The sequence below is a fragment of the Pyricularia grisea genome, assembly GCF_004355905.1.
Source record: "Pyricularia grisea strain NI907 chromosome Unknown Pyricularia_grisea_NI907_Scaffold_1, whole genome shotgun sequence".
NCBI lineage: Eukaryota > Fungi > Ascomycota > Sordariomycetes > Magnaporthales > Pyriculariaceae > Pyricularia > Pyricularia grisea.
Window position 1 is genome coordinate 3,359,001 of NW_022156716.1, and position 21,779 is coordinate 3,380,779.

The window sequence follows — 21,779 nt, forward strand, 5'->3', positions numbered from 1 at the left end:
ACAGGTAAACGGGGCCATCCAGGCACAAGCGTGCGAGTGGTCGAAAATTCGATTGAAAAAGCGACAGATACTTGAGTTCCCGATTGTTATTGGGCATCAGAAACCTTGAAGGGGCTCAATCTAGGACGTCCGAGAGTGAAAGAGACAAGGAAGTGGTGGCCAGTTCATCGAGCGATAGATGAACTTTGTCACGTCACCAAAAGTTGATGAGGCTCGTCGAAACGGGGATGGATCAAATAGGAAATCTCGGGATGGTGGGCGGCTTGTGGGGACTGTAGTACCGTTATGATTCGCTGTCGGTATCAGCCGCCGAGAGGTCTGAACCCCTGGGACGACATTGTGTGGCGGTAGTTGAGGGGCGTAAAAGAATCGGAAAGCCAATCGACGGCGTCTTGTCATGAACGAACTATTACTTTGTAATTACGTTTTAGCTCTTTTGTAAGGTATGTCTTAGTCTAAAGTCAAAGGTGCCATTGGGAAGAGCCTTTGTCTACTGTGTGAAATACAGACCACAGCATCATGTCTACCACAGGTACAATTCACTTCGTATCATGGCATATACGAAGTACCACTAGCAGGTCGCAGTTGGTGCCGTCTGCGCGCTCATTGCCTGTCTAGCCGCAGTCTAGAATCGTGGCACGTGTCTGCATCTCTGTCTCGGCATCAGCTCTCTCTTTGAACTTACCAAGCAGAAAAGTCGTTTACTCAGCTACCTACGGGTGGATTAATGGTTGATTGATGGATGATCGACCCGTTTGGCAAGGGGAAACAAGTGGGGAATGGTGCGATTTTTCATCCTCGCTGCTTCAAATTCCCAAAACCCCCCGGTATTTTTCTTCCATTTGGATTAGAAAAAACCCATTGCTTGGGAAAGGCCAAAGGTGCACAAACTGCACAATGCCCTGGAGAAATTGGCATCCACCATTTGTCGACATGGGTCTTTGATTCTAAATGCACAGTGTCCGCTAGTTGACGGGCTTCTTGACCAGAACACCGGCTAGTGGGGTCTTGGCAAAGACCGCTCCTGGCGCAGAATCGAACGACATTGGGTGGTTCGGCCCACAAATAATACCAAATAAATTCACAATCATTGGCTGGATGTGGCCACCTCTTGTATCAGGACCCTTGAACGAAACGAGCTGTAACAGATCGGAGATATTTCAAGTCGCAGCAAGCCACAGTATACCATGCCTGTTTTTGGCTACATACACACTGTCGAGCATTTTCTGGTGCAGTCATTAAAATGCGTGTGCGACGTATGCACTTTACTTGGTTTATTGGTGCTGTCCATACCCTTATCTGATGAACGGCTTTTTATCGGTATCTTACAATCGACAATCAACCCTGCCCCAGCCAGATTCAGTGAACTAGACTAGACGTGGCATTAACAACCGCTCCAGGGATTGCATGTCCTCCCTCGCTTGCACTTTCCCATGTCAGGAAATCGTCACATCTCACTAAATCACATTGGGTTTTTACTTCGTAGGTATCTTCCATGCCATCAACGAGATATAAACTTCGCATCTGTGCATCATGTTAACTCTGGCGCGCAAAAAACGAAAGCGTCAGACATCCCAGCAACGATGGATGTCACAGCAGCCATGACAACCCTACCTACAATTGGTATACTAGACCAGCAGGTTTGCATCTGATGTGTTTTGACATTTAAGATGTGTATTGTCTGCCTTTGACATATGTATATCATCTGCCTTTAATTCAACTGCCGCCTTCTCTCATGTCTGGGGCTTTTGCCAGGTTGGATTTCACATTGCGACTTGATACATACAACACCCGATATTTTCCCCAAGCTCCGCTTTAGTCCAGGGAAAGATGTTATGAACAAACACCGGGTCGCCCACACCGGAGGAATTGCATTTTGTGGACTTGGACTGGGAAACCGGTGTGTTTTCGCTTTTGATTCGGTCAACCTTCCTCGGGGCCGGTGTTGAATATGACATTGAAACATGTTACGCAACCCCCAGAGTGATGTGCCAGTGCCAGTGCCAGTGCCAGCCTATCACCAGGTGTAATCCTAGTGTGTCCTCGCAGCCATGTTGCATTTCTTCAGAGATACAGTGCCTGTTTTCCATGATTGGGAGGGGATCAAAACACAATGAAGCATTGGGTCATGATCTCCTCGTGGAAATGGACCCTCACCCCCATGATCGACTCACGTTTTCCCAAACCTGAACGGCGAGAACTGATTCAACCACACAAAATCCGTACAGCCGAATCCCACGCGTTTTGCTGTTTCTGAATTTGACTGAAAGGGAAAGAAGCACGGCTGCTACAATCGCCACTGACAAAAACTCATCGGATATTTTTGTTTGATGATGAGATTTGACGGTGTCTCTGGACCGGGCGTGAGGCCGTCTGTACAACAAGACGAAGTCATCCTATCTTTGTTCTCAAAGAGGAATCTTCTGCGGCTTATGGACGAATCGCATCCGAGTTTTACCATGTACCCTGGGTTAAATTTGGTGTGTTCTGAGCAGTTTCGGACCTCGTTGTTTCTCGCTTGCCCTTGCCAAGACTTTCTTTTTTCAGCAGAGACATTGATCTGCCACTATACTGGGCAGTGCTACGTTTCTTGAACGGGCATTCGGTGCCAGCGCCATCAACTCAGAATCCATTCCCACGGTCTCCCTCGGACCTCCATGCCTAAATTGCTAAGCTTTCGTGATCAACAGACAGCCGTCCGATCCAATACCATACGCTGATGGTTTGAAGTATCCATTTCACTGGTAATGCATCACAATGCAATATTATGTGATGGCCGTTCCAATACTAGCACTACATACACCTCGGAATGTGGCAATATAACCCCGAATCTATCTGCTTACGTCCTTGTTCCAGTGGCTTTTCACAGTTGTCGTTATCCGGATATACACAGGTAAGCATTTGAGTCTTCGACTCGTGTACCTACAAATTTATGAAGCATGGACGTTTTAAGGCATCGCATCATATCCCTGCCGTGATTTTTAATGTTGGCTGGATTTATAATGCTTCCCAGACTGCGGAACACATCTTACTGACATTATGCAATCTCTGTCCGCTTCTTGTGCAGGATCCGAAAGGCTCGTAAGTAGTAAGCTACCCAGCTCGGGGTTCCAGCTGCTGTGTTTCATTGCATCTAGATACCAGTCCATATTACACACCGATTGCGAAATAGATGACATCGCCGCGGATAAAGGAGCAATAGCGATGCCACTTCTCATGATTGGCTTCACAGAAGCACGGTTCTTGTATATATTCTGGTCTAGATGGGTTCTCATATATTAGTGCGTGTGATTGACTTATACGAAAACATAATCGTGCGCTTGGATAGCACCCGCTTGGCGTTGAATATCTGTATCCTAGTAATATAAAAACAATCTAAATTCTTCCCAGGTGACAAACAATGCATGTCTTGGTTTCTTCGCATATATTATCTCCAATTGAGAGGCGGTGAACTTTTATTATAAGAAGACCCAGAGAACCAGACCGCGATGGCCCAAAGACAACCGGACTTACTCCACAAGACGAAAACATATTGGCTGACAGTTCTATTAAGATGTTTAACACAAGAGTAACTATCAAGGATGCAATTGAGCGTTTGTAGTGTCTATGACACGATTAAATAATGATCACTTGGGTTTACCCTTCCTTATGATCTTTTTTTGCAGCTGTGCAAATATATGATAGTTTTACCATTATAATATAGAATAGGTAAATATATTGAAGATATTGCCCACATATTTTTTATTTACACGGTCTTAACAAACCTAAGCCTCCGCAAATCAAAGTATATACCATATGATCCAGTAGAAGTGAGTAAGAATCAATATCCCTAAACATCCACCTTACAAATAATGAATCTGGTATAGCCTATATGTCAACCAGCGGCTGCCCGCGCGGCTAAGGAAAACTCCGGCAAGATCGCACTCATCCGCTCGGGCAGAAGAAATTGTGGGGCAAAGCTGCAGCAATGTCGGACCGAAACCGCTCGGTGTGGGGCAGAATTATGTCACCGAGCACCATCAAAGCCGAGCTATCGGAGCCGGTTCCAAAAGGTCGGTTCAAGGTGTGAGCAACACCAACAAACATTAGAATAACCGCGCATATATTGTCGCAATGTCTCGATACCTCACCCGAAGGATAGCGCAGACGACTGCTTGTCTCAGGCCCTCCAGTGGCCGAAGATGCTACTCCTCGGCCAAGGCATCATTCGATTGGAAAGACCCCCTCAACTCCAAGAGTCTCCTTACCGAGGAAGAACTTGCTATTTCCGAGACTGCAGAGCGATACTGTCAAGAGAGGCTAGCGCCGCGCGTGCTGGGTACGTTGAGAACCCGCTCCATGAATCTGGTCCTTTTTTTTCGACTCCCGACTACTGACTCCTGGTCCGGCGCAAAACTACACTAGAGGCCTACCGCAATGAAAACTACGACAGAGCGATACTTTCGGAGATGGGCGAGCTCGGCTTGCTTGGCGCAACTATATCCGGTCACGGCTGTGCTGGCGTCTCTACTGTCGCCGGAGCACTAATCACGCGAGCAGTTGAACGTGTCGACAGCGGATACCGAAGTGGGATGAGCGTGCAATCGAGCTTGGTTATGGGAGGTATCGACTACTGGGGAAGTACTGAACAGAAGGAACGCTTCCTTCCTCAGATGGCTGCAGGCAAAATGCTCGGCGCGTTCGGCTTGACAGAACCCAACCATGGCAGCGACCCGGCATCAATGGAGACGGTTGCACGCCCGCACCCTACCAAGAAAGGATTCTACAGCCTAAGTGGGAGCAAGACATGGATCACGAACAGCCCCATCGCGGATGTACTTCTCGTCTGGGCTAAGCTGGCAGATGGCGAAGGCCCTTCCAAAATTCGCGGCTTCCTGGTTGAGCGCAAGAACTGCCCTCCAGGAACGTTGGAAACCCCGGCAATCAAGAACAAGACTGGCCTGCGCGCCAGCCTGACAGGTATGATACATCTTGACAACTGTCCCATACCGGAAGAAAACATGTTTCCGACTGTGACTGGACTCAAGGGGCCATTCACATGTCTCAACTCGGCACGCTTCGGCATCGCCATGGGTGTCATGGGAGCACTGGAGGATTGCATTGCGGCAACAAGGGAATATGCCCTTGAACGAAACCAATTCGGTAGACCCCTGGCTTCCTTCCAGTTGGTCCAAAAGAAGCTTGCCGACGCGGCAACGGATGCAGCGTACGGCTCCTTGGCCGCCATACAAGTTGGGAGATTGATAGATGAGGGCAAGTCGGTGCCTGATATGATCAGCATGGTGAAGCGGGAGAACTGCGACCGAGCGTTGAGAAACGCAAGGACGCTACAAGAAGTTCTCGGAGGAAATGCTGTTAGCGATGAGTACAGGATAGGGAGGCATGTGGCCAACCTGTTTGTCACGCAGACTTATGAAGGCCAGAGCGATATTCACAGTGAGTCTTGGATTCTCATCTTCACCAAAAAAAAATGCCCATGCTGTGACTGGCTGCAACTACTAACACTTGATTTGTGACAGGCCTGATACTCGGCCGTGCGGTGACAGGTATCCAAGCGTTTGTATAACCGAGGACCTCATATAAAAGGGAACCGAAAAATGTATATACTTGCATATATATCACGCCTACTAAATTGGGGTGGTAATCGGTGACTGATCCTTTGCCAGTTGTGTTTTTCCAGCGAGGTGTGGGTTCTGATCTTCTGATGAGAGAAGAGCCACAGGCGCAGCCATGCTAACGTAAAATCGCCCCTTGATTGTGTTGTAAGCACATGAGAAAACAACATATTGCTTACCATACCATGGGGCTCAAGAGTTTTACTATTTCGGTGATTGCCGAGCTCTGTGCCTTATTAAGAAGGGGAAAATGTTTGCCCAAAATCGGGGTAATGATGACAAAGGTTTACTAGAAGTGTAGGAAGCTGTATCGCCCAGTCGAGGCAACGGGTGGCGCAGCCTCCACAACTTGGTCGAGCATCCGCCCGGTCGTGGCTGGATGGCAACACCGTCACTTCAGTTGGACATATGTTTCGTGACGAATGATAACAATAGAAAACTGGTACAATTAATAGAAAATGACGGCACAAAATTTCGGGCATTTTCAAGAAGAAGAAATCCGTTTAACAACCAGGTGGAATGTTTGGTTTGTTGCTTAATAAAAAAAGGGTAATGCGGGCCATCATAATTAACACTAATGTTAGGTGCTAAAGATCGGGTTGAAGAAAAGGATGATTCTGATGGGCGTCAAAAATGGGCCCAACTCGCTATAAGGCGGCACTCCTATTGGCTTGGATCGCTGATGTTAGGCGCGGACGCACTCTGGAAGGCAAATGAATCGGCTCAGCCTGCACCCACGAGGCACCGTGTCGCCCAAGGCGTCAGTCAACTGCCACTGCCTGACTTCATTGCTGGAGCCAACTTCCCTTCCCCACTCTGTGCATGACTGCCTGCCCGCCTTTGTCTGTCCATCCCGCTTTCCCTCCGACTCAACCCACCCACTACGTTCTTCTTCTCCATTTTTGCAACGACTTTTAAACCAAGACCATCTCTCAAATCTGCACCAACGACGAGACTTCAATCACGATAGTACGTACTTCCAAATCATAAACCACTTTCTATTTGCCACTTGAATTCTTTTTCTCAGCTTGTTACTGCTGCTGAATCAGATTCGGTCGCAAATTCACACTCCTTCTCTTCGCTTCCACCAAGTGCTTCGTGAGGCTGACCAAAGCGGCGATTCCGATAAATACAGCCCACGACATCTAATTTTTCTTCTCCTTCCGACAACCTACTTAGTTTTTCGTCCGCAAACATCATACACATCTACAATGGCTTTGAAGCGCATTAACAAGGAGCTCACTGATCTCGGCCGGTACGTAGCCAACAAATCTATCGCTCGTGTGCTGTTGCGCTGTATTGGAGGGGCCACACGACCAGTGGTTTACCGATAAAGACGGCGACTACAAGCCAGCATAGGCATCACGACATCGATACCAAATACACTGAGAGCAATTTGCTGACTCCTTTTTGTTCAAGTGATCCTCCCTCATCATGCTCTGCCGGACCTGTTGGCGAGGATCTGGTACGCGCGCCCGCCTTTTTTTGACCCCTCATTCCTTAGGCTCGAGCACGACTCTACGCTGCCAACAAGGCCCGAAACCTCCGGGTGCCGTGCCGTCTCGCTATTGAATCGATGAGAACAAAACCTCTGACTTGTCTTTCTTGGTCAAACAGTTCCACTGGCAAGCAACTATCATGGGTCCTGTAAGTTTACCCCGCGCTAGCCGACTGAGTCGCTTTTTGTCCTTTACCTGTGGCAATTATGCGTCACGGGCCTCTTCCAAGGCCCGCTCGCGATGACACTGCATCTAAGCCAATTGTCATTATTGGTACTTTGTTGCCTGTACTGACTCTTTGACATTAAGAGCGACTCTCCGTACGCTGGCGGCGTGTTCTTCTTGGCGATCCACTTCCCTACCGACTACCCCTTCAAGCCTCCGAAGGTCAACTTTACCACCCGTATCTACCACCCGAATATCAACAGCAACGGCAGCATCTGCCTCGACATTCTGCGAGACCAATGGAGCCCAGCTTTGACCATTTCTAAAGGTAGGTCAAGTCAGCTATCATCAATCATCAGCAGAAGGGATCGTGACCAAGTGGCCAAGTGTGCTGCTATGTCAATTTTCTTGCTAACCCGCCCTCGCCTCGACAGTTCTTCTCTCAATCTGCTCTATGCTTACCGACCCCAACCCCGACGACCCGCTCGTTCCCGAGATTGCCCACGTCTACAAGACGGCGCGGCCCCAGTATGAGAGCACGGCACGGGAGTGGACTCGTAAGTACGCGATCTAGGTATCGGTTTGAGGGGTGATGGAGGTGAGGAGGGAAACACGAGGTGCTCGGATACAGATGGTGCAGTTTGCGGAGGATGATAGACACAAGGAAGAAGAATGCATAACGCTCTGCACCAAATATTTTCCATACTTTCTCGGAATGCCAAGAGGTTTGGTTTTGTGCAATCCCCAACATGGTCTCATTGACCTCCATATCCTCGCTCAGCTTGGTTTTGTCTGTCTTGGCTGCATTGCTTGATTTCTGCTTTTGTCATGTTTACTTATTGCTTTGATTGTTTGATTTAATGGCGCCAACTGATCTTTCCACCCGGTCTTTGTCATGGGTAATCCGATAGCAAGACATGAGGCGGACTCGATGAATATGTCGGGATGCATTATCACATGCCGAGGCTCGATCTACGGGCTTCTGGGTTTTATTTTTTCCATGTGTGCAAGTAGGAACGTGGATTTTTATTTTTACCTGTGCGCTGTGATTTTACTTCGGCCTGTAACTATTTGGGGACCGCTGGAGCAATCAGTGGCAACGCAGTGGTCAGCTCAAAGGCAACATACATGGTTCGTAGATGTACCTAGCTATGGTGTGAAGGGTATAGGCTCTTGTCGCGCCGGGACACGTGGAGAATGATCCATGTCATGTTACGAAAGTTTACGGGCGAAAGATACTTTTCGGGCCCCCAAACCATGATATAAATTCTTTTGAACTTCCCCGGGAATGTATGGAGGGTCTTCGTCACCCACGTTTGGACAGTGATTAATTACGAGTAGTTACAAAGCTGGTAGTCTACGGCTGAGATAGTGGACATCTACGGTAGCTCGATGATCTTGATGGTCGGGTTTTAAATTTATTGGGAGCTGTTCAGCTTGAATGCCAGAATCCTAGAACCTAGTTCCCAGCAAGGGTGTATAGGCTTTACTCTGGAGTTGGGTAGTGGAGGAGGAGGAACTAGGGGAATATACTTCAGTCATGTGATAAGTATCACGTGAGACCTGTATATGTCCAGTCTAAGCGCTCGGAAGGATTCTATTCCTGGAAGACTAATAAAAAAGTGGCCGTTATTCCATCTATCATTTACATCAAGTACCACAACATAGCTTTGCGCCAAGTGAAGATGCCTGGTAGGTATCCTTTGTCCTATCAACTACGACAGTCGAGAATCCTTCCCCATACAACTCACGTGCACACATTTACTAATACAATGGTAATCAGAGTTCGGCAAGGTCGTGCACGACTAGATTTGCGATCCACCCGAGCGGGTGGGCGTTTTCTTCTTGGATGGAAATGGATATGCGCTTGTCCTGGCGGTCAACTTAGCATGGCCTTGAATTGATGATGAGAGATAACATTTAAAAATAGCGGTGATTAGTAGTGGAGACTATAGGAACTAGGCGCTGGACCAGGAGTAAGTGAAGGTAAGCAAGGCCCAGCCCGTGAAGCCTAAAGAGAGTGCTTCTAAGTCGTCCTCCTTGCTATAAAAAAAAGAAAGTGCAAGATATTATGATGTTTATCAATTTATTGAAATGATTGTTACTCTATAATATCTCTCAAACGCGGTTGTAGTGTGGTTATAATGGCCCGAAACACTGCGGGCTTCAGTCGCGTCAGGCTGCCGGCAGCTTTTTGGGCATTAACCGCAAATCTGCATAAGGTAGAGATGACGAGTCGTCAAACGAGTGGCCCCGAGAAAAAGCCATGCCTCATGAATTTCCTATTAGAAAAGCAGGAGAAGGTCGGGCAGCTTCTGTAAAAAGCCCAGTCTAATACTAACGGGTAATGACGTGTACGTGGCGCTGCTTTGCACAGGCATCATCAAAGGGAAAATGCCTGGGCAACAAGTAGCCCTCTGCGCGTCGGGTATCGCCCAGACGAATACAGAGAAGCCCAACAAACATAAACAAATTAGATATTAAGCCAAAGTATGGCTTGTCAATCCCGCGTACCTTGCATGCGGGATTTCTTGTCATATGATTAAGTTGCTCGCTGAGGCATAGGGAACTGGCAGCCAAGCGGTGACTTCAAAAGGGTTTGTATGCGAACAACTTCTCGCGTACGAGACAAGACAAGCCTCAGTGCACTTGCTGAAAAATAAAATATAGTAAAAAATGGCAAAAATCAAGCGACAAGACGTCCAAGAACCGACTTGAGGTCAGACTGCCAAATTAAAACATTGTTGCGTCAGTTGTGCGTTTAATTAGAAGAGAGGCGTCGCGACGCGGATAGCTTCATTCGCGCGATCGTGCCATCGCAAATCGAGAATCGGTACTTGAGCCACGAACGGATCTCAAACACTCTAGGACAAACCAAAATGAACAAAATAAGTCTGAACGGCAAGATCTCAATTGGGTCTTTCGAATGATATAACCCAAACACCATCGAGCATGGGTGTGCGAGGAGCAATAGCGGTTATGGATGCAGGTACAGTTTTTATCAAGTCGCAAAATCAATAGGCAAAACCACAAAAAAGTCGGCGACGACTCCAGAACTCGACCGAGACACACGGCGCGATCCGAATGCGTTTCCGGAACGCCAGAAAGGCGTTGGGTAGTGTATTAAAATGTCGCAATCAAAATCAATACATCACTCTTAAATAATTAAGTATCCCAGTCAGAAGGAAGGTTTGGAACGAGGGTCGAGCGAAGAAACGAGAGAAGGCGAGAACAGAGAATAGAGGGCAAACTGATGGGGGGCGCGGATTTTCGAAATCAGAGTGCGCGTCAAGTCTATGAGTGCTGGTCGGCTCTCTGGATCTTTTGATCTGAGGTACAAAGTGGATAGCATGTTGTTGAGATTGGCCAATCAGAAAATTCGGCGACCATGGCGGGGAGGGGCATTTTCCAGCAGCTGATCCCGTCGCTGTCTCCAAAATGGGTTTAGCGGAAGACCTTTACTAGTGAACCGTCTCCCTGCCCAGAGAAGAAAGGGAAAAGACTGGGGTCCTGCCCATCAGAGTTGCACACCGTTTCCCCCTCCATCCATCCAACTGAGTTGAGAAGGGCGGGCGCGGCGCGACGGAACCGTGGAAGAAACCTGGGTCCATTGATTTTTTTACCCTCTCATCTTTTTCTTGCGTTGACGAGAGATGCTCGGTGTGACTTTAATGTGCAGGTTGAATCCTCTTGGCAAAACGCAATATAATGACACTGTATGCCAGAGAAAAAGCTCCGTGTTGTACGTGTAAGACTCGTCTATTATAAGCTATTTGGCCGACTCAGGAAATGCAAAGAGCCAAGGCAAAAGGAACAGGAACGCGTGAGTTAAGCGTCAAAATCTGCATGATTGAACTACACATGGCAAGCATGTCCAGAGCGAAAACCTTGCAATCGGTGTGCTCTAGAAGGAAATACTAAATAAATAAAAACACCTGTCTACAGTAGTTCGCTATATGCGCTCCAAAGTAAAATCTTGGTAGGTACGTAACGCGGGAGCGACGACGCAGCGGTGTCTCAACGGCTGGAATAAGGGTTTGAGAACAGACACGTTCAAATAGTATGTACAGTTTAAAGGGGAACTATGTCGGAGAAGCGTCGACACAATCAAAGACAGCTGTCGATTACTTCAATGCCCAAGCTACTGCAAGGCTTAACAGGACTGCTAGGAAAATAAATGCAAAGAGGGCAGAGACCAAGTCGAGGCAAGATGTGGTAGTGGTAGCACACTGACGGAAGAAGTGTCCGGGGAAGGGGAAGGATGCAAGGGACTAGGTCTATTCTTCTATTCGTTGCAGAGCATGTAAATAAAATGAGATAAAATCGAAGGGAAAAAAATAGGACAAATTGAAAATAAGGGAAAGTGGGCGTGTGCAAAAGTGCGTGCGCTTGGGTGTGACCCTTTTTTTTTGGCTTTTTGGTGTGGGATGGGAAGAAGTCGAGTTTGGCGTGTGTGAGAGAGAGAGAGAGCCCGGTCCGGGGCTGGGGGGAATTTCCAGTTGCGCCCGCTGCTGATTCTGCTGATTGTGCCGCGACCCCCGCGCCATATATAAACACGGGTGCCCACCTTCACAACGCGCCCGACCCAACTGCCTCGCCCTTCTTCCGACTTTCTCTTTCACACAACCATCAACGCGTCAAACAATTTCAAAGCAAAGTTCCAATTCACAATCCAAAGCATTTGTATTAGGATTTCAACTGTATCCTCTTTTTATTACCTTTTCAAACACTCATCTCTCAAATCAACCGTCGAAATGCCTCCCAAGAAGGAAACCAAGGCTGAGGGCGCTGCCCCCAAGACCTCTTCGCACCCTACGTACCAGGTTTGTCTTCCCAGTTTTCTAACTTTTTCAAATTCTCAATAATGTTCATCGAATGCTAACCTGTTACAGGCCATGATCACTGATGCCATCATCAACGTAATTACTCCCACTTCCTAAAATCTGGCGTGTCACAGCGCGTCGGAGACTCGAGCTGGTCCTCTTTTGCCCACACAACCAAGCATTTGGCCGTGTTTGATCATAGGACCACCTTTGAGCCTATGGCATGACACTAGAATTTATTGCTGACTCTTAATCTTGCCACTCTTCAGCTCAAGGACCGGAATGGCAGCAGGTAATTTCAACTTTCATTTCAATCTAATTTGCAACAAATCTGTCGCATCGCATGCTAACCAGAATAATCAGCCGCCCTCAACTCAAGAAGTATGTCAAGGCCAACAACAAGCTTGGCGAGGTAACGGACAGCATGTTCGACTCGCTCTTCAACCGTGCCCTCAAGGCCGGTGTCGACAAGGGAGTTTTTGAGCAGCCCAAGGGTAGGTCATGTGACGGTCTCCATCTTCGACGCGCAATTTCTGACATGATTCACAGGACCTTCTGGAGGTACCAAGCTGGCCAAGAAGGCTGCGCCCAAGAAGGAGGCTGCTCCTAAGAAGGTGGCCAAGAAGGACGACGCCAAAGCCGCACCGAAGAAGGCTGCCCCGAAGAAGGCCGCAGCTCCTAAGGAGAAGAAGGAGAAGGACGCCGCCGCTGCCGCCGAGAAGCCTGCTGCCCCCAAGAAGGCGGCTCCCAAGAAGGCTGCCGCGGCCAAGAAGGACGCCGCTCCCAAGGAGAAGAAGGAGACCAAGGAGAAGAAGCCCGCCGCCGACAAGGCACTCAGCAAGACCAAGACCGGACGTGTTGCCAAGGCACCTGCGACAGCCAAGCCAGCGGCGGTCAAGAAGGCTGCGCCGAAGAAGGCAGCGGCCCCGAAGAAGGCCACCCCTAAGAAGACTGAAAAGGCCGAAGCAACTGCCGCATAAGGGACCGTTACGACCTTTTTGTTACTTCATGTTTCTTCATCTGTCTTGTCACTTGGGCGTTTAGAGCGTTTCTTATCATGGGTATATTTTTGGGAGGTGCGACGGAAAGCTATCTGGGGTTCTGTGTCTGGGATTTTTGTTTCTGTATTGTGTTTCTGTGTTCACCGCAGGGCTGTGATGCTTTGGGCCCTTTTTTCATGTCTTTTCCATGACGCGTGCGGGCGGCGGGCCTTGGGCGTATGAGTCGTGTCTTGATACCATTTGGCGCGCGCGCAGGGTCCTTGAGATTTTTGGGGCGATTGTGTGGGAGGGTTTTCAAAGCTGGGGATGCGCGTATAATTATACCACAAATGAATGCATGGTGAATATTTCAAACCATAGTTTCTTTTTTGCCAGTCGGAACTTGTCGATCCGTCTTCTCCTGGACACGCTTTTTTTTTAACCGTTTGGGATTTGTTTACATTCTTAGATTCTGTGCTATGCCCAGACGCGAGCTTGGAAATATCGCTTGCTTGGTTTGGTAAGGGGGTGTCACGTGGGAATAAAGCCACATTTTGCGGCCGTGCTTACTTCCTGCGATCTTCCGTCCATGCGCCCAACTGACTGACTAACTGTTCAATCAAGTCACGCACGCTCACCTCAGCAATCACGCGTGCTACTGTGTATGGTGCCTTGGCTAAGGTACTGTACGTCACGGGCGCTTAGGTTCGTCCAACCCTGGGCAGACTTGAATTTATTGGGAATGGGGGATATCTGCCTTGCAGACGACGGAAGAAGAGATCAATAGCGTAATAAAGAAAAAAAAATAAAGAGAGAGAGAGAGAGCCGAAGAGGGTTCTACAGTACGACAAGGGTTTTCCCCTTTCCCGTCAAAGAAAGAAGCTTGGTTATGTGCGAAATGTTCCTTTGCACGGTAAAATTGGTACTGTTTTGCCAAGATGCACGCTTTTGCCCCCCATGAAACGTACGAACAGGCCCCGACTCGTCTTTAATATTCTTTGTCTTTGCGCTGGCTGTCAAGCCGAGACGAGCGATTACGGATGACAAGGTCGGCTTGTGGTTAAATTTTTTCTTTCTTGTACAACAAAAGCATTGATTACATGCGTCTGTCTATCTTATCTTACCCAACTTCAACTAGGATTGGATGGTTGCCACCGGGTAGTACCGTATGTGGTACAGTACCTAGGTGGTTAGAGATCATTAGGGGATTGGTTGTTTTGATTGTGGTCGATTGCTCGTAGCTTTGTGCTCGCTGTCTACTGTACCTTACCTTACCTTACCTACCGTGGGTTTGTTCTGCTGTACTGTGATTACGGTGGGTAGGTACAGTGCGTACTAACTAATTGTAGGTACCTTAGTTATCGCAGCCCGCTGCTACCCCTCTATTAGCCTTGCCGGTAGATCTCGTCCTGTCAAAAGAGCTATGACGATTCAAGAAGATCCAAGTTGACGGATCAAACAGTCACGCTCGTTGAAGCACAGAGACACGCAGCGAAACTACTTCTGCCGTTATGTACAGTACCTTGGCTAGCCCAAGTTCAGTCTAGATACTGTACCGTGCGGGCGACTTTGTTTCGTCCCGTGCATTCGATGCATCTTGAGAAAGAGAAAGGCCCAGACAAGGTTAGCTACATCCCGGCCAAGGCAGCAACACAAGAGAAGGGCAGGGAACGACAGGGAAACCAAGAAGCAGCTTTGCTACCTATGTTAAGTTGATTGACAGCAGTATATTGTACACACACAACAAAACACAGCACAGCACAGCACAGCACAGCACCCTCTTTTTTGCGTTTGGTTCTCCCGGTTGATCCGATCCGATTGATGCCTGGCTGTGCTCGCCTCAATCCCCCGCGCCTCCATCTTCTTGCGCCCAGTAACATTGGATCGGCCAAGTCAATTGGGCCCATTAGGTGCCTACAACTCCCCCCGTCACCCACTCCAATTAGTAGCAGAACGCTTGGTCATTCGACGGTGACGGTGTTGGTGCATGCTGCTAACAGGGGAATATTTCCCTTGCAGCCCTGACTGATCTGCATTGGTTGTGCCTTATTTCGTTGTATTTTTTTGTTAATTCGGAATTTTTCATTATCACCGCCCCCTACCTCCCCAGAAAGACCGTGGATATTTGGGGGTGAGATGGGTGCCGCATCGCGGATCTTCAAACGCTAAAAGTGGTCTAGATCTAGCCACCAATTCAACCAGGCAAATCAACAGCTCCGCCCGTGACGACATATCACAAAGAGAAGAGAAAAAAAAAAACGGCCCCCTGGCTACCCCTCTGTTGCCGAACCACGAGGGGACTGCCGCATCCACGACGCCGTGATGGCTACCGACCACAACCCGGCTGTCGCCGCTACCTCATCCAACCCATTCCGCCGAAGAGGACCCTCGTCATCCGCTTCCGTATATTCCCCGCCGCCAATCTCGGTTCCTGACAGCCTCTTCGCAAACTTTGACACCGTCTCGGCCCCAGCTGCTTTGAGCAATAACGACAGCTACGGCAGCGACATCTTTAGACAGCAGCTGCAATCCCTACCCAAATCCACCGAAGCACCACCCTCCACTACATTCCAGAGACCAAAGCCTGTAAAAAAGGTCCGTGTGCAGTCGCCCCCGCCATCATCTCCCGAGTCCGTCAATGCCGAATTCGAGGCTCGTTTTCCGGCTCACGGCCCGCCCCACACAGCATATGAGCTGTCGGGTAGCGATGAGAGCAGCGACGACGATGAGCCACTGCGTGGTGCTCTAGGCGACCGGCATGGCCACAATTACAACCCAAACGGCGGGGCTTGGAATCAACATCAGGCACCGAGCCCAGCGAGGCCACCCCCGAACCCTTTCTCAAAAACATTAAGCGACTTGGAAAACACGTCTGCAGATGGCGAAGGAGCACTGGCAACTACCGGCGCAAAGGGTTCTATGGATGTGGATGCATTTAGGAGACTGCTGATGACAGGTCAGCCTGGTGTACCGCATTCCTCAGTCGGTCAGCAAGCGCCGCTGCAGCTCCCACATCATCAAGGGGATGCCGCGAGCAATACGGATGCCTCGTCTATATCCCGGCAGTCCCTATCCGACGCTTCGAATCTCCCTCAGGAGACTCCTCGTACATCACACGAGATTTCGGATGAGGATGAGGATGAGGATGAGGAGCATGGCCTGTTACCGGCGCAGCGGACTCGGCGCAAGACGCTTCGCAAGAAGCCCCCTCCACCAGCATCGAGGCACGGGAAGCCATTCAATCTCGACCTGTCAGGTCTGGACTCTGCGGAAGACCCTGGACTCTCACCAAACCTCAGGTCTTCATCGGCCAGCTCAGATCTCAACAAGCCATTGCCACCAGCACCGAGGGTTCCCGGCGGAGACGTCAATGAAAGCGTCTTTGATCGCGAGGCTGCAGGGAAGATACCAGAAGTGGATGTAGACCCGGATGCTCCTGATGACGAAATTCCGTCTCCAAGACCACCAACCCCGCCTAATGCTTCACACTCTACTGCGCCGCTACCCCTACCCAAGAAGCCCGCAGCGCCGCCGCCGCGTAGGCCCGGGCACGGTCGGAGCGACAGCAGAACTACCGTGACGTCACTGGCTTCCCCGGTATCAGCCACACACAACTCAAAAGAAGACTATGAGGACGGGGATAGCGTGCGTCGTCCATCTTCAGAGTCTATTCGCTCCAGATCCTCAAGCATCCGCACCCCTGCCCCAGCTCCACCACCGCCCAGGCGGTCCGCTGCGACTAGTAACCCAACGCGACCAAACAACGGCGTTACGTCTCCCGGGGTCTCGAGGACGCCTACAAGCCCAGGTTCGGGATATACGTGGCCGGGCGATTCTCCCACGCCGCGCGTGAGCAGCGGAGGGGCGCCACCACCTCCACCGGCGAGGAAAAACTCGGTGAGGAGCGGCAGACCTGCGAGCATCCGAAGCATCGACTCGAAATCACGCCGAATTGATGGTAGCGGGTCCTTGACACCGACTTCAGCTGCGGCGCCGCCCCCGCCGCCTCCTCCCCGACCGCGGGGACGGGGTGGAAGTAGGACCAGCGCTGACGGAGGTTCGGACAACGTGGTGCCCAGAGTGCACGAGGCTGTGCCGGAAGAGATTCACATTGAGGATCCTGGGACCGGCAAGGACATACTGGCAGACCTGGACGCTCTGCAGAGGGAGGTTGATGCGTTGAGGGGTCTGAGGTAGGTTTGCTGCGGGGCGTCGCCACTTCTAGGTTGCTGTTATTCTCTATCAAAGATCACGGGAACGTGGTCAGGTCAATATAGACCTGTGGTAAGCTCAACACGAATGGCTGTGGAGAGTGTCATGAGATACTTGGACCGATGGACTGTTGCGTCTTATGACGCTATTGGCTAAGTGCTTCCTAGCTATTGTCCTTTCTCTCTTCTATTTTTTTTTTTTTTTTCTACGGTGGCACGCTAGCTTACAATCAACCGCTTAGTGTCTAAGGCTAGACGGGGTGTTGGCTCGGTTGTAATATGCTTCTCGCTTTCCTCTGATTTTTACTTCTGCTGTGCAGCTAGTTTAAATAACTGGTTTTGGGATGGTGTTTTGGAGGAACTAATATAGGTCTTTTTTTATTTTGTTTTTTCTCTATCAACAACGAAACGGATCTCGAGGTCCCAGCCTCTGTTCATGCAGACCTCCCCAATGCTTTTTCGGCGGTGTGGAAGTGCGGCGGGTATGCAGGAAGGCAGTTCCTGTTGCTCGGTCGTACAGAGTAGTACTACCCTGCTGGGCTTTTTCTTCTCTCCCCAAGCCATGGCGTCTGCGTGTCGGACGAATGTCCATGGGTGGACAGGATCGGTCAGTTTCTGCAGGATCGGGCGATGCTAGAGACAGAAAGCAAAGAGCTGACTACTCTTTTTTCTTCACATAGCGTTTCTTCTGGATCGCCTCGGGGACCCTTGGCGACGTGGAGGCGGCTGTTGGCTGGGTCTCCCTCTCTGGTCTAAGTCAAGAGTGGCTACGATGAGAGCATCCCGGAGGAGTAAGTGTATGGGATACGTTGAGGCCCAAAACTCGGTCTCATTTCCATGTGGACATCAATGGTTGCCATTAGGTTGCCGTGTGAGTGTAGAAGGTGGCACTACATGAGGAGTCTGTTCATCTAGCTGTTGGTGCTCGAGTCTTTCCCAAAGGTACATTTTGTTGGCGATTCGTGGCTGGAGAAACGGCAGTCAGTCAAGGTTGCATCAGTGCATGCTTCTGGATGAAGGCTTCACGGAAGGGAAAAAAAAGAAAATGACGCCCCAGCGACAGTTGCATTGTCTGGACCGTCGTGATGTGGGCGTCTGTATCAGAGTTGGTAGTCGTCATTGGGGGGTATCATAGGAGTCCAGGCTAGGGCGCATCAGGCCATTGTTTCAACTAAGATAACTACAACGTATTTACTCAGACAAGCGCCGGGGAGCCACGACGGCAGCACTGCCCATTCGGAGCCCAGGGGGGACGCTCAAAAATAGCCCGGGCTTGCCCGGCTCGGCGGTCGGTAGCGCCCGCAGGCCGATTTCGAATGGTGTCACCAGGGGTCTCCTTCGAATAAGCACTGGTGCGACAGAGACATGACAGTGAGTTGTCGTTGAAGCATATAGTTTAAAGAGCTGTTATCTTTAGGGTGTGTTACATTCATCTACTTGGGGTTTCCCTTATTCCAGATGGGGATTGCGTAGATAGTGGGATGCTTATGAATATGCATCCCGACAAGTATAAGCTTCCCAGCTGGCTTCTATCATCCTGCCACGCTGGCAGGTACAGGAATAGATGGGACGTTTTACTTTGTCAAGTGTTGATGTATGTCAGTCTTAGCTGTGTTGCACAACGTCAGGTTCACTTTGGTTTCTGTATTGGAGCAACCTCAAGTTGTCAAATACATGAGACTTGTCAATTTTCATCTATATTGTTATGGAAATTACAAGTCCTGCCAAAAATAAACGTATATTTATATATAAACGCTTGAGTAGACAAAAATATCACAACTGGGTGCCACTGGGCCCTCAAAAGTCCTGGAGCAACATATGAGTTCCGCGTCATCTTCAGGTAGGTAGTTATGCCGTAGCCATAAGAGCTGACGACAAACAATTTCTGACTAGACAGGCGCAGAATACATTTACTCGTCAATCAAACTAACCCAATACAAAGTATACTTTTCACAATGGACCCCCGGGGCTGAGTCAACAACCGGGACATTTGAGTAGAACTTGAACCTTCTTATTTTTCACTATAGCCTATCCTCCCGCACTGGAACAGTTTGAGCATTTGTATCGCACCAAACCCGTCTTTGGCTGGCGCGTCATCGTTGATCACGTTGATTATTGCATGATATTAACAAAGACAATACCCCTGGTGTTGTCAAGAATGCTATTTCCGGACATGTTCGGCGGGGCAAGTTCGGGATTAGCATTTCAAGTTTGATTTTCTTCCAGAGTCAAAGCAAGATCTGTCACTGTATCATTGAGAGAGGGGAGGGGGGTAGTGGTAGTGGTGGTGGTTTAAGAATCTTTCAAGCATTAGTCTTGTTTGGTGTTTATTGACAGAAAGGGCTACGGACTTCGGAGAAGACCGAAGGCGCATATTAAGAAAAAAAAACTCCCAAAAAAAACAAGGGCGCAGCAAGGTGCGAAGAAGGGAAACATGATCTACTGCAAAGCAAACAAGCCGTCGCACTGCCTGTTCGGCCACAGACACAAACAAGCATTGTGTCAGATCCCCTGTTTCCCCTTGTAGATAAGGAATTACAAGCAATATACTACTCTAAGCATACATACCCAAAATACCCGTTATGTTTTTGTTTTTTTTTCTCTCTTGCTTTGCATTTCACGCCAAGTACTCACCCCATGTTAAGCGTAAATTTTATTACTTTTTTTATCTTCTGTTTTCTTTCTTTACTTATTTTACTAATTTCTTTTGTTTATTTTTGTTGTTGTTGACACAGGACATGACATAGTCATCGAATCTAGACAAAATCTTCCCTCAAGGAGTAAAAGTCTAGAACGCACCAAAAGCTAACCTCATTCGGTTTGTCGGTATCGTGGGCGACATGACACAATGCTGCACATGGTGAAACTTTGATGGAATGAACGAGAGAAGGGGAATAAACAGTCCCAAGAGGATACCGAACAAGACGACGAGTCAGACGGATCATCTTGCCTATTTCAGATCAATTTTGCTCACAAGTGAAAAACTCCAAAAAGGAAATGAGGGAGTGCATCAGAGTAAGGAAAAAAAATAGACCAAAAAAAGACGAATCATTGTTTACCTACTTTAATAGCAACTGAGTTTAAGTTTCCATTCCAACCATATTTCAATACTAAACGGGGAAGAAGCAAAACGGAGACAAAAGAGTGAAAAAAAAAAAAGGCCCGAAGCATCCGCCGATAATTTTGACTATGCGTACTGTGATTGTTGCGTGTGATTGTTGCGTAAACCAAACCTGTCCAGTGCCGCCAACGCGTAACCCACTCACACAGCCTCCTCCTCCTCCTCAAACCTTATCTCCCCGAGAATCTGTCTTGTCCCATGTTGTTATTCGCGTCCGCAGCAGCGAAGACATTTTCGGCGAACGCGGCGGGAAAAGAAAATCCTTAGAATAAAAAGAAAAAGTGGAACACTTAAAACGTTTGGCAAGGCTGGGATCTCCTTGTCAAAAAAAAGTTTTTTTTCTCTTTTCTGTCCTTTTTTAAACCAGATGACACGAACGAAGGGCGATGCAATGCAACCCACAAAGGAGAGTGGGCTGTTGTTGCGGGGGAGAACACGTATTTGAGTTGTACGTAACTTAACTTAGTATTAAAAGGAGGTACCTTGAAGATCGCATTTTACTGCGCCAAAACATAAGGAATGTGGCGGCGTTACAAGTAGCTGTAACGGCAAAGCTTTTTGACGGACCAGGTTGTAATGTATATACTACTACCATGACAGGGGACAGGGTAAGTCTTTATACGTCAATGCATCGTATTTCCGTCGCGACCGACGATGAACGGTGCAACCCGCCTATCTACTCTTCGCCTCTAAATGTAGATTCCGAAGGATTCAATGGCATTATAGAATAAAAATAAATATAAGATAAAAGTGAATATATCGCAATACAATACAACAATGCAAGATATAAGAAAAAAAAACGAGAAGAAAAAAAACAAAGGCCCCAGGATGAACTCGTCCGAGTTAGACGTGCAAACCCTGAGACTCCCCTCCAAACGTGCACCTCTATGTAGAATCGTTGGTTGCAGCAAGGGAGAAGGTTTCTGTATTTCTGGCACGGCAGATCGCCTCAAAAAGTTTAGGTTTAGTAAGGCTTAATAAGTAGCGTCGTATTTACTTACTATTTAGTCTCATGGGTGGTGCAGTGAGTAAACTTTGACGCGGCATTTGCCGTTTAACACAACCGGGTCTCTTTAGATTTTGTGTCGCATGATTAATGCCCAAGGTGAGCAAACCTACCACACATCCCAACCCTAATTCGGTCAAGCAAAGCCGGTATCCAAGTCCAGGGGTGTTAAAATTTTACCCCTGTCCCTGTTGGTTACAGTTGACGGGGGTGGCATATGCTGAACTTAAACTTGCAGGGCTAATATAACAAAAATATGCAAAAGGACTTACTATAATTTGTATGCTAACACAATTTGATTTTGAGCCCTGTCCCATATAATGCATGGAGTACTGAGCTTTGAGAAATAGATACCAGAG

General features: G+C 48.6%; 4 protein-coding genes across 4 annotated transcripts; all 4 read left to right on the top strand.

Moving 5' to 3' along the window:
• The first annotated feature begins 4,033 nt into the window (after positions 1-4,033).
• PgNI_00995 (uncharacterized protein) lies at positions 4,034-5,624 on the top strand. Its single transcript, XM_031121072.1, has 3 exons — positions 4,034-4,318; positions 4,405-5,436; positions 5,520-5,624. The coding sequence occupies exons 1-3, from the start codon at positions 4,114-4,116 to the stop codon at positions 5,564-5,566; spliced, it is 1,284 nt and encodes a 427-aa protein (XP_030986454.1). The 5' UTR covers positions 4,034-4,113; the 3' UTR covers positions 5,567-5,624.
• Positions 5,625-6,826: 1,202 nt separating this feature from the next.
• PgNI_00996 (uncharacterized protein) lies at positions 6,827-7,853 on the top strand (the record flags this gene model as incomplete). Its single annotated transcript, XM_031121073.1, has 5 exons — positions 6,827-6,870; positions 7,035-7,080; positions 7,233-7,262; positions 7,424-7,607; positions 7,714-7,853. 5 exons carry the CDS (start codon positions 6,827-6,829, stop codon positions 7,851-7,853), a joined length of 444 nt encoding a protein of 147 aa, XP_030986457.1.
• A 4,041-nt stretch (positions 7,854-11,894) lies between these two features.
• On the top strand, positions 11,895-13,459 carry PgNI_00997 (uncharacterized protein). The gene is made up of 5 exons (XM_031121074.1): positions 11,895-12,102; positions 12,172-12,198; positions 12,372-12,394; positions 12,466-12,596; positions 12,652-13,459. Exons 1-5 carry the CDS (start codon positions 12,034-12,036, stop codon positions 13,080-13,082), a joined length of 681 nt encoding a protein of 226 aa, XP_030986456.1. The 5' UTR covers positions 11,895-12,033; the 3' UTR covers positions 13,083-13,459.
• Positions 13,460-15,404: 1,945 nt separating this feature from the next.
• PgNI_00998 (uncharacterized protein) lies at positions 15,405-17,279 on the top strand (the record flags this gene model as incomplete). Its single annotated transcript, XM_031121075.1, has 1 exon — positions 15,405-17,279. One exon carries the CDS (start codon positions 15,405-15,407, stop codon positions 17,277-17,279), a length of 1,875 nt encoding a protein of 624 aa, XP_030986463.1.
• Positions 17,280-21,779: the final 4,500 nt, after the last annotated feature.

Excerpts from the sequence above, each read along its gene's own strand:
- PgNI_00997 (XM_031121074.1), top strand. The coding sequence starts at position 12,034 with ATGCCTCCCAAGAAGGAAACCAAGGCTGAGGGCGCTGCCCCCAAGACC. Across the intron at positions 12,103-12,171 it reads CTTCGCACCCTACGTACCAG|GCCATGATCACTGATGCCAT; the intron begins GTTTGTCTTCCC and ends AACCTGTTACAG. Across the intron at positions 12,597-12,651 it reads AGTTTTTGAGCAGCCCAAGG|GACCTTCTGGAGGTACCAAG; the intron begins GTAGGTCATGTG and ends CATGATTCACAG.
- PgNI_00995 (XM_031121072.1), top strand. The coding sequence starts at position 4,114 with ATGTCTCGATACCTCACCCGAAGGATAGCGCAGACGACTGCTTGTCTC. Across the intron at positions 4,319-4,404 it reads GCTAGCGCCGCGCGTGCTGG|AGGCCTACCGCAATGAAAAC; the intron begins GTACGTTGAGAA and ends AAACTACACTAG. Across the intron at positions 5,437-5,519 it reads AGGCCAGAGCGATATTCACA|GCCTGATACTCGGCCGTGCG; the intron begins GTGAGTCTTGGA and ends GATTTGTGACAG.